Below are 16,011 nucleotides of genomic sequence, written 5' to 3' on the forward strand. Positions count from 1 at the left end.
GTATGCTTGAATGAATTTTGCATGTTGTGTGTGATAGTATAACATGATTTTTGTATATCTAGCTTACCCTTTCTGCTTGTTTATGTCTTGCTTGTGTTGTGTGCTTCTTTTGCAATGATCATCCACTTAGATGTGAACAGAGGACAATGAGGTATCCCTGGAGCGGGCATTGGAGGGTGATGATGCTGCAGCCTAGTCTCCTTAAGATTTTCTTAGTTATTTCATGTATTTTGAAATATTCCTTAATTAGTACTTAAAGTTCTAAATTATGGCTTTATTTTGAGGATGATTGTAATTCTTAAGACTTTAGTTGCAAGTGTAACTCTTAAGTGTTCTCCTATATCATAATTGGGGACTACCGTAATATATATTTGGTATATAATTGAAATGTTACAATTAATATAAAAAATGAAAATGTAAAAGTACTTAATAATATAATGTAAAAATAATTAAATAATATCTAAAATAATAAACAAAAAACACATTATTTTATAAAAATAAAGATATGAATAAAAAAAAATTTATATTCATTAAATACAAAAAAATAAAGATGACCTTTTATATAAATAATGATGGACACTTAAATACAATTTGCCTCCATTCGATTCCTAATTAGATAAATTTTCCTGTCAAATATAAAACAAAGTGCATGTGTTGAATTAGCCATGATGAAAAAAAAAAATACTTAAATAAATTATAATCAAATGGAAGTAAATAAAATACAAAAAGAGTTATATCTGATTAAGGATGTAATCATAGTTTTTAAAATAAAATTAATAAATTAGAAAAGAAAATTATTAAAACATAGTACTCTCTGATGTTTTATTTAAAAAGAAAATACAATTTTCTCTAAAAAATTATAAAAAGACAGTAGAATATTTAGTGAATGATGCTCATAAAATGTGCTTCCATTAATTTGGTGTTTTTAAGTATAAATTATATGGAAAAAAAAAAGGTAGTCAACCATCTTATCTCTATAAACAACAATAACTTTTTGCAGCTGGGCTTAGTTCAGTGAGAGAGGAGCTGTTATCCCATTGCCCATCCAACCTCAAAGGAAATGGCCCCACACATCCCTAACCTGTAACATCTTCACATCCTTCTTCCTCCAACCACCAATTTCTCTTGGAGACTTCTAATTTCGAATCCCTAATTTGCTACGAAGCAATTTCGCCTGACTTCATAAGTTTTTAACAGTTGGAGTCTGTGTTTCGAATCCCTCATTCTTAGTATTAGGACGTAGATGGAATGTTTTGCCACTCTCGAAGAGGTTCTTGTTAAATCCACTATCTGCAGTGCATCTTGTATGTTTTCATTTGTTTCTATTGTTATGTTTTTCTATCATAAGTAACCTCGTCGATATTTTTAATCAATAACTAATGCAATCCCAAGCTTTAAAATAATTTTTGTGTTTGTTTCTGTTATTCGAATAACAGAGCTTGATTCATTTTATATTATTTATAATCATGTTCTGCATTAAGTGGTTTAGTTTTATAAAAATGAAATTCTGTAATGTTATGTCAAGTCGCTGGGATAGTACGTTCTTTTTAATATATGCTATGAGTTTTACACAGTGCGTTATGAACTAAATGGATTGGATTTTACCCTTTGCGTGACTGATAATGAAATTGATAGTGATTTTCTTTTTACAAGTTTGTAATAACTCCTTGAGAGACTAGTTTGTTAGCTTTTGAATAATTAAACATAGCTATGTTTTATGTATTGAATGATAGTTAAGACTATTAGGTTATCGTATGGTCTACAGCCTTGACATTTAGTGTGTAGAATATGTTTCAAGTGAATCAAATGACTTCACACTGGCTTTGTTCCATTCATGGAATGGTTTCTGTCTTGGTTCTTATTTCCTCAGGTGTTTTGTCTATAGAAGACCAGAAGTTCATGGATGTAGACCATCCTGAAAAAATTGAAAAACACAACAAATTGATGGTATTGAAAAACACAACAATTGCCTTATAGAAGACTTAGATACACAACAAAGACACTGAGCCTAGAGCTCAAATGTTAATAGACATTTGCTGAGATTTCTAAATCTATTGCAAATTACAATCCTTCAAGAAATGGTTAGGAATGGTAGTGACTAGTGTATCTCTCAAAAATAATATTAGTTGGTAAATTGAAGCGTGTTAAGATTGTTCTTTGAATTTTGACTTAGGGTTTAACTCAATCTTTAGAAATAGCTTATTAAGTTAGAATTGGTCAATCTTATAAACATTATCTAAGTTTTATTTTTAAGTGCTGGAAGAGTAAACAAATTTTGTATTAGGCTGTAATTAAGACAATTCTCAAAGAAGTCACTGCGGCTTTCCAACCCTCTTCTTTTGTCCAAAACTATCTGTGAGAAGTATGACAAGTGTAGGTAGTCCACCACCCTTAAACTTCAACTAAGATAGTTTTTTAAGTGGGTTAGGGGTGGACCTCAGCCATGGTGACTTTGTAACAGTTATCATAATTTATTGTGCTCAAAATTTAGAGTTAGCTGATATGACATGGATGGTACTGTTCAAAATTCCTTTCTTTTTATTGTCTTCTGACACATCATTGCTATGTTCACACATCTCAGTGTGTTGTGTTTGGTTAAGCTTAGTTGACAGATTTTGGTATTTGAATTGCTGGATTTTCACACAAATAAACTCAGAACCCTCGTCATAGAGAAAGTTTTCTGTGTGGAAGACTTAGAGGACTTTTTACTAGCACAGACTGCTGTGCATAGGTAACTGGTCTTTTCTCCGTCTTTTTTAATTGGTTTTTCTCTCTTCCTTCCTTGTCTGCTCTGTTATTTGTGACTGCATAGTCTAGTTAATGACTAACCAAGAGGATATCATTACTACAAAGCCATATGCAGGAGAAGAAACTTGGTTGATCTTTTCTTATTTCAAGGTTCTTAAATAAATTATAGTTCCATTAGCTCCTGGATCTTTAAATCTAATTTGAAAGGTTCGTGGTTGTCCAACTTCTTTTGATAGAAATGAAATGAGGTACTTTAATTACTGAGTGCTTACTTCTGATAGACACTTGATTGTTTAGGTTAGGGGAGCTAATGAACTTTTGAACTTTCAAATGGGGTAATTAAGATTTTCATAGTTTTTTATTTACTCAAAAAATGTTTTTATTGCTATATTAATTTCTTAAATTGTATTAGATTGGACAGCACCATGGATTTGATATACTCTTGCTGAGTTTGAGACCAGATAAGAATTGAGAATGACTATTTGTTATTGTTTTGATATATATAGTAAGATTTCATGGCACCGCCTTATCTTACAACAAAGATTGAACATATACATACACTTTTTTTGGTAAAACAAGTAGTATCATTATATGTCTGGTTTTTTGTGACTGTGTAATCTATTTTTCACTGTGTAATGAGCAGAGGTTTGACTAGCAGCACTTAATTTGTGTTTTCTTTTTTAACAATTTTTATATGGTGGAATGATTCCATTAACACCTTTTACAAAACAATATTATTATTATTATTGAAACATATTTTTAAGAATATATTACATACATGTGTATATCTGTGCATATTTTTATATTTAGGCAAAAATATATTATTAAAAGAATATTTTAGAAAATAAAAGTGCTGGACTATGCGTTAGTATATATATATATATATATATATATGTATATATATGTATATATTATTTTCAAAAGTGATAATGATAATGTTTTCAAATAAGTGATAATTTAAAAGTTTATATCATTTAATTTAAAAGGTACTAAAAAACAATTTCATGATAAACACTTACAATAATGGACTAGTATCATTGATACTTTGGACAAATAAACCAGCAAAAGATTAGCATGTTGTATTGAGTAAACATTATTAATCAGTAAACAGATGCCAGATTAGAAACAATGCACTGCATCGGCGCTGTTCACATCATAATAGAAGAAGCTACCAGAATGAATTTTCTCAAGTTTGCCTTGTCGTTTCGTCATCATACTTTTGAGTGACTCATAGAACTTTTTACTTGGTGTCATCTTATCCAGAGAAGGAAAGAAAGACAAGTGAACAAAAATAAACAAATAAAACAGAAAGAATGTGGAGGTGGCACGACTGTGTGGGACTTAATGATAAGAACGTTAACACTAATCTTCATCACATAGACATGTTGTGGATGAACCTGAACCTTCTGAGAGTGAGTGGCAGAGATCGAAGCCGCCAAGGAAAATTTGTTTATAAAGGCTTTATCCAAATAAAATAAGAAAAGAGAAGAAAATAAAGTTCACACAATTGAGATGATGAGATGAAATCTTAGTGGAAATACTCTCTGGAAAAATGTTGTTGATCAAGTGCAAGTACATATGCAAATTTTATATGTAGCCTGTAGTATTGTAAGTCAAGTAAACCCTTTTATTCTCTGATTGATGACTTTGTTAAGAGAATTTTTCATATGTCACTGACTATCAAATATAGGGAAAATGTGATAGAGTGCATTCATACTTTCTTTTTTAATTACTTAACTACTATTGAAGATATTGGTTAGTATTTCCCAATAAAATGAGTATATTTTTCTAGTACGTGTCTCTTCTAATACTTCTTTATGCAAATAAGTCATAGATTATTAGATTCCTTTTTTTGTTTTATTTTCTCTTGTTTATCTTAAACATACGCTAGTGTCTTTCCACAGCTGCAACGTGTCGCGTTATATTGAACCAAACAACACAGTTTTTCATCTTATGAATTACTTTAATAGAGTTGAGCAATCAATAATTTATTCATCATCAACATCATCATCAACCACCACATGATTCTCTCTTTCTCTCACACCACAGTCACAGACTGAACACAAATAGTTATCAGTGATCACCACCACCACCTCAACTTAACATGTCATCGCAGGGTTACCTTCACAGCGTTGGCTTCACCAGGAAAAGAGAAAGGCTTATCAATCCTATGGACCGAGTCTCACCACAGCCGTCAACCTCGGTTCAGAACCAAGCTGTATCAGAGTCACTTCCTCTGCCCTTCCTCCCTAATGAGCTCGTTGTTGAAATTCTCTCTAGACTTCCCGTAAAGTCTTTGTTGCAGTTCAGGTGTGTGTGCAAGTCGTGGATGTCCCTTATTTCTGATCCTTATTTCATGAAAAAGCACCTTCACCTGTCAACTCGAAGTACCCACTTCAACCATCACAGGATCATATTGAGTGCCACAACAGCAGAGTTTCACCTTAAATCATGTTCTGTGAGTTCCTTGTTCAATAGCCCTTCAACAGTTTGTGATGACCTTAGCTATCCTGTGAAGAACAAGTTTCGTCATGATGGGATTGTTGGATCTTGTAATGGATTGTTATGTTTTGCCATAAAGGGTGATTGTGTGCTTCTTTGGAACCCCTCTATGAGGGCCTCCAAGAAATCACCACCTTTGGGTAATAATTGGAGACCAGGGTGTTTCACTGCCTTTGGCCTTGGTTACGATCATGTCACTGAGGATTACAAGGTGGTTGCTGTGTTTTGTGATCCTAATGAGATTTATAGTGAGTGTAAAGTGAAGGTGTATAGCATGGCCACCAACTCTTGGAGGAAGATTCAAGATTTCCCTCATGGTTTCTCACCCTACCAAAATTCAGGAAAGTTTGTTAGTGGCACACTCAATTGGGCTGCCAATCACCCTGTTGGTTCAACTTCTTTGTGGGTTATTGTTTCCTTGGATCTGCATAAGGAAACATATAGGGAAGTTCTGCCACCTGATTATGAGAAGGAAGACTGTTCCACTCCTACTTTGGGTGTTTTGCAAGAATGTCTGTGCATGAATTATGATTACAAGAAAACTCATTTTGTTGTGTGGATGATGAAGGATTATGGGATAAGAGAGTCTTGGTTTAAGTTGGTAAGCATTCCTTATTTGCCAAATCCAGAAGATTTTTCCTACTCAGGGCCTTACTACGTTTCAGAGAATGGTGAAGTGCTGTTGATGTTTGAGTTTGACTTGATCCTCTATGATCCAAGAGATAACTCTTTTAAGTACCCTAGGATTGAGAGTGGGAAGGGCTGGTTTGATGCAGAGGTCTATGTTGAAACTCTGGTTTCGCCAATGAAGCATTGAACTGGATGTGTCAGGCAAAGCAAGCTTAAGGAAAAATAAAATGTGTAAATTATTTTGAGTCCATGTGATCTTATCTTGGTACATGTTTTTGGCATTATATGTGTAATATGTATATGCAGAATTGTATAAATGTCCTTAATATTTTAAGCTAAGTGTTGTTACTTGTGTCAATCACCATGTATCCATCACTGATGGAAAATCCTACTTCACTTATTTGTTAGTAAATGGAAATTGGTATATGCTTTCTTGCTTATGGTGTGAAGCATATATTTAACTCGTCTTAAATGTTGTCATTTCATAAAATAGAATCTGAGACTTTTTCTTAAGCTAGAGAAAGGACAAGTAACAGACTTATTTGGAGAAAAAGATACACTCTGCTTGTGAAATGTAAAAAACATAAAAAAAGAAAACGGTTATATACCAAAGCCTATTCCCTTGCTTATGTAACAAAGCACAATACCCAACTTGACCATAGGAAAAAAGTATAGAATGGAAAAAGCATAAAGGCTGAAGAACCGGATTCTCTAGCACAACACTGGAAGCAGATTTGTGGCCTGAAGCCTACTGGAGAATGCTTTTAAGTGAAATACACAACAAGATGAGCCTTCACTATTGGAGTAGACCTTATCCAGATTTTCTTCAGACATGACCTGTTTCTTTATTAAGTTATGATTGTATTTTAATATATAAGAGTTGTCATTGTACCTCGAAGAATCTACTCTAAGCTACTATAAGAGTTTTGGTAAAGTGGTTGTTCTGGGCCAATAATTTAGTGGCTGTAGGCAGATAAAGGCAGGCGAGTGAGAGTTTCTTAACAATGATAAACCAAAATCCTTAAAATCTCAGGGTATCATATAATTTCTCTACTAATTGTGATAAAACACTTGAGATTTTTTCTATGGGATCCTGTTAAAGGAAATGTCAGGTAAGCTCAACTTTCAAATTCTCATTTTAGTCTTTAAAATTAAAAGTGTTTGTCGTTTTATTCTTCAATTTTACAGAATCTTCACTCCTTGATTTTACAAAATATAACTAACTCCAATGTTTGTACTCTATTTATACTGTCATTTTGCACTAAAATAGACTAAACTGAATGATATTTTGCAGGTTAAGAGCAACAACGATAATTTTATAAAGTTAAGAAACACTGAGAGCTTTTAGGAACAAAATTGTAAGTGTTTCTTTCTTAATAAGTATATTAGACACAAATAACAGAGATTCCCAACTCTCATTCTGAAAACATGGTCGTATTTTTCATTAGTAATCATCATCTTACCACCACTGAATTTGTTACTACCAACGTTATCTTTTTGTAGAAGTACAATTACACCCTTTGAGAGTGGGAGTGATGTTCCCTCCACCACCTCATCTTCTCCCTATACCTCCCTAATTTTTTTAAATTCCAAATTTACCTTTTTTACCTTTTACTTTTACAATTTTTATTTTTTATTTTTTAAAATCCTAATCTCAATCTCCTTTCACTTTTACTTTCTCTTTTACTCTCAGCAGTAAGCTCCCCACCCCTCACCCCACTATCACCTTCTCTCTTCCACTTCTGTTAACACAACATTTTTTTCTTCTTTTCTTCTCCCGACATAACTTATTATTTCTTTTTCAAATCAACTCAATAATCAACAATATGCACTTAATTAAACTATAAAATAAATATCCTCTTAGTTGAGTTTTCAGTGGTTGTGTTTGCTAAAGTCTAAATTCCTCTCCTACATGGGCCTCCATGTGATCTCTTAAAATGGGGAACACAACAATGCTGCTACTACCTAGTTTCTTGTAATCACTTACGTTAATAATATTATTATAACAAGTTTTGATTATACTAATTGTTGCACTACCTGAAAGCTCCTTGTTATAAATGACTGCAATTACACGAGCATTGTTTCAATGTCGCTGGCTCTGATGATGGAAAGAAAGAAAGAAGAAACGAAAATGGAAAATGTTGTGTTAATGAAAGTGAAAATTAAGAAAAAGAGATAAAGTGACAGTGAGGTGTGGAGGCTTGTTGCCAAGAGTGAAAGGAAAAATGAAAGTGAGAGAGAATTGAGATTAGGGTTGTTTTAAAAAATAAAAAGTAAAATTAGTAAAAGTAAAAAGTAAAAAAAGTAAATTTGGAATTTAAAAAAAATTAGGGAGGTGGAAGAAGAAGATGGGGTGGTGGAGGGAGCATCACTCTGAGGGTGGATACTAGTGAGTTATCACTAGGCCCATTTATCATGTGTAGAAACTACGTTTTAGGATATTTCTTTCTGCACCCTACTTGTTCTTCCTGCATTTCCCATTTATTATTTTGTATTTACATTTAATTTTTAAGTTTATAAAATGGAAGTGGTAGAAGCACTAATATTGAAGTTTCCTCTGAATTTTATATTTTACAATATATCACAAGTTTAAATCTAAGACATATGAATGCTCCATTAATGCAGAGAGAGAAAGAGAAAGATTGTTGAGGATAGTGGGGAGGTGTCGGGTATTTTTAGAATAAAAAAATAGTGAAGAGGTGTAGAGTATTTTTGGAATAAAAAAAAATAGTGAAGAGATGCAGAAGCACTTGAGGTGGTGGAGGAAGCAACACCCAAAAGAGAAAAGGTGAGAAGAGAGAGTGAATAAGAGGATATAGCACTCCCTACTTTTTCTGCCAAAAACATTTTATGCTTATTTACCTTCTTTTTCTTAATTAACTACTTTACATTCTTTAAGCATAATTTTATATGTCTTCTTCATCTCGAATCATTTGTTGATCAATATTACATGCATTTACAAAATGAAAATATAACATAATACCATCAAATTAAGAGAGAAGTACAAAGTAATCTATCACATCCTATTATTTCCAACCAACATTTCCTCTACAAATTAATTTTTAATCAATAAATATAATTAAATTAAATATATAAACAGACGGCAGAAAGTTAATAGGTAGGGTAAAATGAGCTACTTTATGCGAGTTTGATTAAAAATTTTAATCCATGAATTGGATTTGAATTTTCAATCAGTTAGTCTTTGGTCCGTCATGCTAAGATATATAGTAATATTATAATTTTAAATTATTAATATTTACTAATTAAATTTTAATTATTAATTATAAAATAATTTAACATGTAAATATGATAATTATTTTAATGGATCAGATTAGAGTACTAGTTAATTAATTAAAATCTTAAAAAATATTTATAAGATTAAACATATTTAAAAATATTTATATAATTAAATATGATTTATATATATATATATATATATATATATGGGGTTTGCTAGCGCGTACGCCTGTTTTTCAGTTGGTACATTTTAGCAATGTACCGGATTTTAGTAGACAAAAATTACCCTTATATATTATGGATTCCAAGTTTTAAGGTTAAGGGTATTTTAATAATTTTCATTCTCAAAACTTAAAAAAAAAAAGAAACCCCCCAAACCCTTACTCACCTCTGTCATTCCTCTCAATCCTTTATTTTTCATCTCTCTCACTCCAACCTTTTCTCTGTCATCCCTATTGTAGCCCCAATTGAAAAAATCAGAAACACTTGCCTTTAAAAAATTGCCTTTGTAAAGAGTTGAGTACCTTCAAGGCAAAGGTTCATTCAAGATTTCTTCAATTTCACCATCTTCGCTAACCTCTTTAATTTCATCATCTGTATTTGTTGAATCATAATCTCTAAAATTATAAAATGAAAACTCATTATAAAGTCATTTTTGTAAGAAATTGTTTAACAATTGAGTGTTTTTGATTTTTTTTCCAGGCCAATTACCAATTCCTTTGATGTCATTATGCTTGTGAAAATTAGATAAGACAAAAATTATAAAATAAAAACTCATTATAAAATCATTTTTTGTAAGAAATTGTTTAACAGAGAGTATTTCTGATTTTTTCCAGATCAATTACCAATTCTTTATGCTTGTGAAAATTGGATAAAATTAGATAAAACAAAAATTATAAGATGAAAACTCATTATAAAATCATTTTTTTGTAAGATTCTATATATATATATACACACTGTAGCTCATTGTTTTTTTCCTTCACCCCAAAATTTTTATTGCTTTCCATATTGACCCCTCCTAATTATATATTAAATATTAAAATATAACTTTCATCTTCTTCCTTCTCGGATACTAACCATGCACCGAAACCCTTCTTTGCTTTTGTCGGGTAAGGATCATGAATATGGGAATGGGCACTCCAGTGTGAAGTGATGGATCCATGAGTGAGAATTGCACTAGAAGTTGCAATTGGATTATTGTTTTTTAGGGGTGTAGTTATATCTACAATATCGTGGTCTAGTTGTAGGGGTGTAGTTATACTTCAAATTCGGAAAAAGCTAATTGTAATTTGGTGAACTTGATGGATATTGTTTTAGGATACTCTTTTCCATGTGAGTTGATGAAGTTTTTCAAAAAGGTGGATTTCATATAAAAAATAAAGTAACGGAAGCAAATAAAAATAAAAAGATGAAAATGTTGGTGTTATATAGTCTTGATAGATATTCTTCTAGGAGGTGAGGTGAGCCATGAAAGAGAAGATAAGAAGATTAGATAATCCGATTTTCAGTCTCGAATTCAGAGCTTCAAATTTGATTGTCCATTCCATTAAACAATGATCATTCCTTCTTCAACGAGCTCATTGTCTCTAAGATAATCTCACATCTTGAAGGTCATGAACATCGAATTTGAGAAAAGCTAACCGAACTCATAGTCTAATATCAATTAATCAGAACACATAATATGATTTTCTCTTATTGGATTTGATACCCTTAATCAAATTTTCACCATAATCAAAGCCAAAAGAGTATTTTTGTCATTTTAAAAATTTTGGAGATATAGAAAAAAAAAACAATGGAGTTGAGAAAAAAATTCTCTCAAGTTTTAATGACAATGATGAATGATGGACCAAGTCAAAATGGACCAAACTGATCAATTTATCGTCTCTAACTTAGTAGAAAAATATGTTAAAATAATAAAATAATTTGTTAGATATATTAAATTATTAGATATTTAAATATTTTATATTTATTGTTTATCTTTAATTAATTTTTTAATATTTATATTTATATTTTAGGTTTAATCCATATTTATTTTCTTATAAATAAAATACATTTAAACTTTATATATAATTTTTACTATATTCAACCTAATTAATAATTATTTATTATATTTTGAAAACATTTATCCTTACCATTAAAGATATATATTAAATAGTATAAAGTCATAGGTCAATAATTATTTATATAACTCAAACGCGATTATCTCTCAAAGATTATTGTGATTAAAAATATACTATATAAATTGGTGTAGTTTATTTATGTGGGAGTATTTAAATTCGTGAAGAAAGTATCGGGATTTGATAGTGAAAAATTCAATATATTTAGGTTTAATAGGTTCGGAGGTCCCTATATTTGCGGGTTCGTTTCAATTGGTTCCTCTAATTTTAGAAGTGATCAATTAGGTCCCTTATTGTGAAAAATTGAATCAATTAAGGCCTCGCCGTTAGTTTCATACTAACACCGTTAAAGGGGGTGACACGTGTCAGTTCATGATTTTTTTGAATTTTTGAATTATATTTTTATTATTTTTATTTTTATTTTTTATTTTTTTTTTATTTTTTTAAAAGTAAAATTTTTAAATGCCACGTGTCAAACGGATAGTGTGCCACGTGGCAATGGCAGTGTGACATGGCACTGACAGTGCCACGTGTCATTGTCAGGCCACGTGTCATTGTCAGGCCACGTGTCATTGCATTAGTCTCAATTTGGTCCCTGTATTTTTATTATGTTGCAATTTGATCCCTATATTTTTATTTTGTCTCAATTTAGTCTTAATTTTCAAAATTAAACAATTTTTTTCCTCCTCAAATTCAAACAAAATTTAAATTGTATATAAATCTCAACAAATATTTTTATGAAAATTGATATTTTTAATAAATATTTGGTTTAATAGGTTCGGAGGTCCCTATATTTGCGGGTTCGTTTCAATTGGCTCCTCTAATTTTAGAAGTGATCAATTAGGTCCCTTATTGTGAAAAATTGAATCAATTAAGGTCTCGCCGTTAGTTTCATACTAACACCGTTAAAGGGGGTGACACGTGTCAGTTCATGATTTTTTTGAATTTTTGAATTATTTTTTTATTATTTTTATTTTTATTTTTTATTTTTTTTTATTTTTTTAAAAGTAAAATTTTTAAATGCCACGTGTCAAACGGATAGTGTGCCACGTGGCAATGGCAGTGTGACATGGCACTGACAGTGCCACGTGTCATTGTCAGGCCACGTGCAAAGTAAATATAAATATAATTAAACTTAATCTTAATCTTGTTAAAAATATTTATTAAAAATATCAATTTTCATAAAAATATTTGTTAAGATTTATATACAATTTAAATTTTGTTTGAATTTGAGGAGGGAAAAAATTGTTTAATTTTTAAAATTAAGACTAAATTGAGACAAAATAAAAATATAGGGATCAAATTGCAACATAATAAAAATACAGGGACCAAATTGAGACTAATGCAATGACACGTGGCCTAACAATGACACGTGGCACTGTCAGTGCCATGTCACACTGCCATTGCCACGTGGCACACTATCCGTTTGACACGTGGCATTTAAAAAATTTACTTTTAAAAAAATAAAAATAAAAAATAAAAAATAAAAAATAAAAATAAAAATAATAAAAATATAATTCAAAAATTCAAAAAAATCATGAACTGACACGTGTCACCCCCTTTAACGGTGTTAGTATGAAACTAACGGCGAGGCCTTAATTGATTCAATTTTTCACAATAAGGGACCTAATTGATCACTTCTAAAATTAGAGGACCCAATTGAAACGAACCCGCAAATATAGGGACCTCCGAACCTATTAAACCATATATTTAAGTAAAAACACTTCATTAAAAGATAAATAGCAAGTTCCGTGTCACTTTAAAAATAAACAAATTCATCCAAAAATATTAAAAAGTAAAATATAAGGGAATTAGAAGTCGATTCAAGCGGATATAATATACCCTAAAAAATTATATACTCGTTGAAATTATATTAATTTCAACAATTATTATAATTATACCTTTTACAATTAAAAAAATCAAATACTTATATCTTTTTATTTTTTTTATTCGAACTAAGATTTTCAATTACTCGCTTATGGCTTAATTGAGTATAGATTTTGTTTCCTCTATTTTTTTTTTTGATAATTAAAAATGAATTTAATCAACAAATAAAAAGTCTACTTTTTAATTCACTAGCAAGTTTAGGTTATGGAGTTTTTTTTTATGTGTTTTTCAATTATACCTTTTTTTAAAAATATTCAGATTCCTTTGCTTAAAGATTGATCACGTCAAGTCAAATATTAAAACTAAATAGTTCACTAAAACTGTATCCGAAAAATATGGTACGCCTAATTCTTGCTTAACTTACTCTTACTTTGACTTATTATTTTAGTAAAGTATAAGAACAAACAAGATAAGAAATATGTGTAATAAATGAAACAGATCGAAAGAAGTGAATAAATATATTTGTTTCTAAAAAATCCAAGTACACAAATACATAAAAAGTTAGACTGAATCTAAAACTTCAGTGGCTAAAAAGGAAGATAAAGATGTTAAAGATCAATTGATAATTCCTTATCAAATGATAATTCCTTGCGACGATAATTCCTTGCGACAAACTGGACAATTAATTTTTCCAACACGTAACCAAGAGTTGATACAATACAAATGAAAGTAATGACAACAGACTCCAAAAGGTTGAACCAACTCACCAATTTTAAAGTCTTCCATGCAAATAGAACAATCAGTTTGATGAGACTGATGATCCGTTTGAAAGCAAAGAACAGGAGGCAAGGCTTTCATGGCAAGACTAACAATTTCTTCTTTGGGGACTAAAGAAGGAAAGTTTATTATGTCTTCCCTTTGATTTCTGAAAATTTGATTATCTGAGGGATGAGACTCAATGTCTTCAATTTGTGAGGCTTCAAAAGCTCTCATCTGAGGATACCGTGAGTTACGATTCCGAGAAACTCTATAATATTGCCAAAAGAAAAATCCCAGCAAAGAACCAAATAATATGAAAACTCCGATTATGCTGCCATACATCAAAGTTAGAAGAAGAATCACCATAAACGGTAGCCATACCAAAAACATCGCCTCTGTCGAGAAAGAGATGATTCTGTATCTCAGTTCGGAACACACAAAACAAACTCACTTTATTTTGATTATGAGTTTATACCTCAATTTATATTTGTTTGATTTCTAATATTTTCAACTAAATATACTATGATTTCAGAATAAGCTGGTTATTTTCTTGATCTAACCATATTTATTTATCTGTTTTCAAATATTTATTTTCCATCTGTTATGATTTCTTTTTCTTTTTTTTTCTTTATATATGCATGCCGAATCATACGTATGTACATTAATTTCAAAGTATTTTGTACTCTCATCAAGATCATAACTGAATGTTATATATTCTTGTACTTGTATATAAAAAAGAGGGTTAACTATATTCTTAGGAGTGATTTAAAATTTCAAAATAACTAAAACAAGAATAAAAGGAAGGTGTAGGGTAGATAGGAAATAATTTTCACATAAATTTTGGGGAAATAAAATTTATAGAAAATATTTATATATATATATATATATATATATATATATATATAATCTTCTAACAAAATAAATACTTTCACGAGGAATTAAAATAAATGGTGAACCATACACCTCCTACGAGTGGAATATATGTAAATATGAAAGTAATATGAAAATAAATAAATGTATTTTTGAAATCTTTGTAAGAATTCAAATTAATTATTTTGAATTAGTATTTCTAGCAATGAATAATTTATCTTAATATTATGGTTCAAAAATTATAATTAAATTTAAATTTAATTTTTTTTAAGAATACTTCTATTAAAGAAACAAGAATGATGTTATTTCCAATTCATATTAGACCATGTTCATAAATTAATTCATATTAGACCATGTTCATAAATTGATTCATATTAGACCATGTTCATAAGTTGATTAAGTATAGTAAAACATATCAGACAAATATGTCCATACATATAAATATAACAATAAATATTAGACGAGTATGTTGATACATTAATTAGAAGTTTTAGTAATAGATATTAAATGAGTCTATCAATGCATAATTTAGACAAATCTATTTATATATTACACGACTCTATACATTCACTAATTAAATGAGTTTTGTAATAACCTTAGACAATATAACAAATGATATTATATTAGTCACTTCATACATAGATTAGATGAGTTTAAGAATGCACAAAAGACAAATTTGTTCATACACTGATTAGAGACGACTCTAATAACATACATTAGATGGGTTTTTTAATATATATTAGATAATTTTGTCCATACACTGGTTAAACGAATATATCAAAAAATATTAGATGAGTGATTTCCTACCATGATTATATGAGTATAAGAATACACGTTAGACGACTTTGTTTATACACTTATTAAACGAATTTATAACACATATTAGACGAGTCTATTCAAACATTAATTACATGAATATTACAATATATATTAAAAAAATTTGTCCTTATCTTGATTAGATGAGTCTAACCATGTATATTAGACAAGTTTAACAATATATAATAGAAAGTCTTGCAATACACGTTAAACGACTTTGCAATACAACATTAACAATTCATCATCCTTGATAATATCATAAACCAAAACAATCCATTACAAATCAATTTTTCAACATTAATAATATAATATCTACGTTCATTACACTAAGAATACAACTCACTACTACTAATAATAGATTTTTTTTTTCAAAACCTTTAAGAAATTCTCCAAATCATTTATCTTCCTCTTTTTCCTCATGATAATATCATCCATTTCATTAATATTTTTTACACAACATAATTTGAAATAGTTACATCACACCAATTGTTATATTATTGAACAC

General features: G+C 29.9%; 1 protein-coding gene across 4 annotated transcripts; it reads left to right on the plus strand.

Moving 5' to 3' along the window:
* Positions 1-998: 998 nt before the first annotated feature.
* On the plus strand, positions 999-6,318 carry LOC108343122 (F-box/kelch-repeat protein At3g23880). Of its 4 annotated transcripts, none has more exons than XM_017581197.2 (2): positions 999-1,270; positions 4,865-6,318. In XM_017581197.2, exons 1-2 carry the CDS (start codon positions 1,244-1,246, stop codon positions 6,065-6,067), a joined length of 1,230 nt encoding a protein of 409 aa, XP_017436686.1. In that variant the 5' UTR covers positions 999-1,243; the 3' UTR covers positions 6,068-6,318. The 4 variants fall into 4 exon arrangements, with proteins under 4 accessions (XP_017436686.1, XP_017436688.1, XP_017436689.1 ...); XM_017581199.2 differs by having other exon boundaries at positions 1,001-1,304; XM_017581200.2 differs by lacking the exon at positions 999-1,270 and adding an exon at positions 1,359-2,731.
* Positions 6,319-16,011: the final 9,693 nt, after the last annotated feature.

The sequence above is a fragment of the Vigna angularis genome, chromosome 6 (genome assembly GCF_016808095.1).
Source record: "Vigna angularis cultivar LongXiaoDou No.4 chromosome 6, ASM1680809v1, whole genome shotgun sequence".
Lineage (NCBI taxonomy): Eukaryota > Viridiplantae > Streptophyta > Magnoliopsida > Fabales > Fabaceae > Vigna > Vigna angularis.

What these genes read in the sequence shown, in the direction of transcription:
- LOC108343122 (XM_017581196.2), top strand. Translation starts at nt 4,327, where the DNA reads ATGCAAATTTTATATGTAGCCTGTAGTATT. An exon ending in TATATGTAGCCTGTAGTATT is followed by an intron (nt 4,357 to 4,864) that starts GTAAGTCAAGTA and finishes ATGTCATCGCAG; the next exon opens with GGTTACCTTCACAGCGTTGG.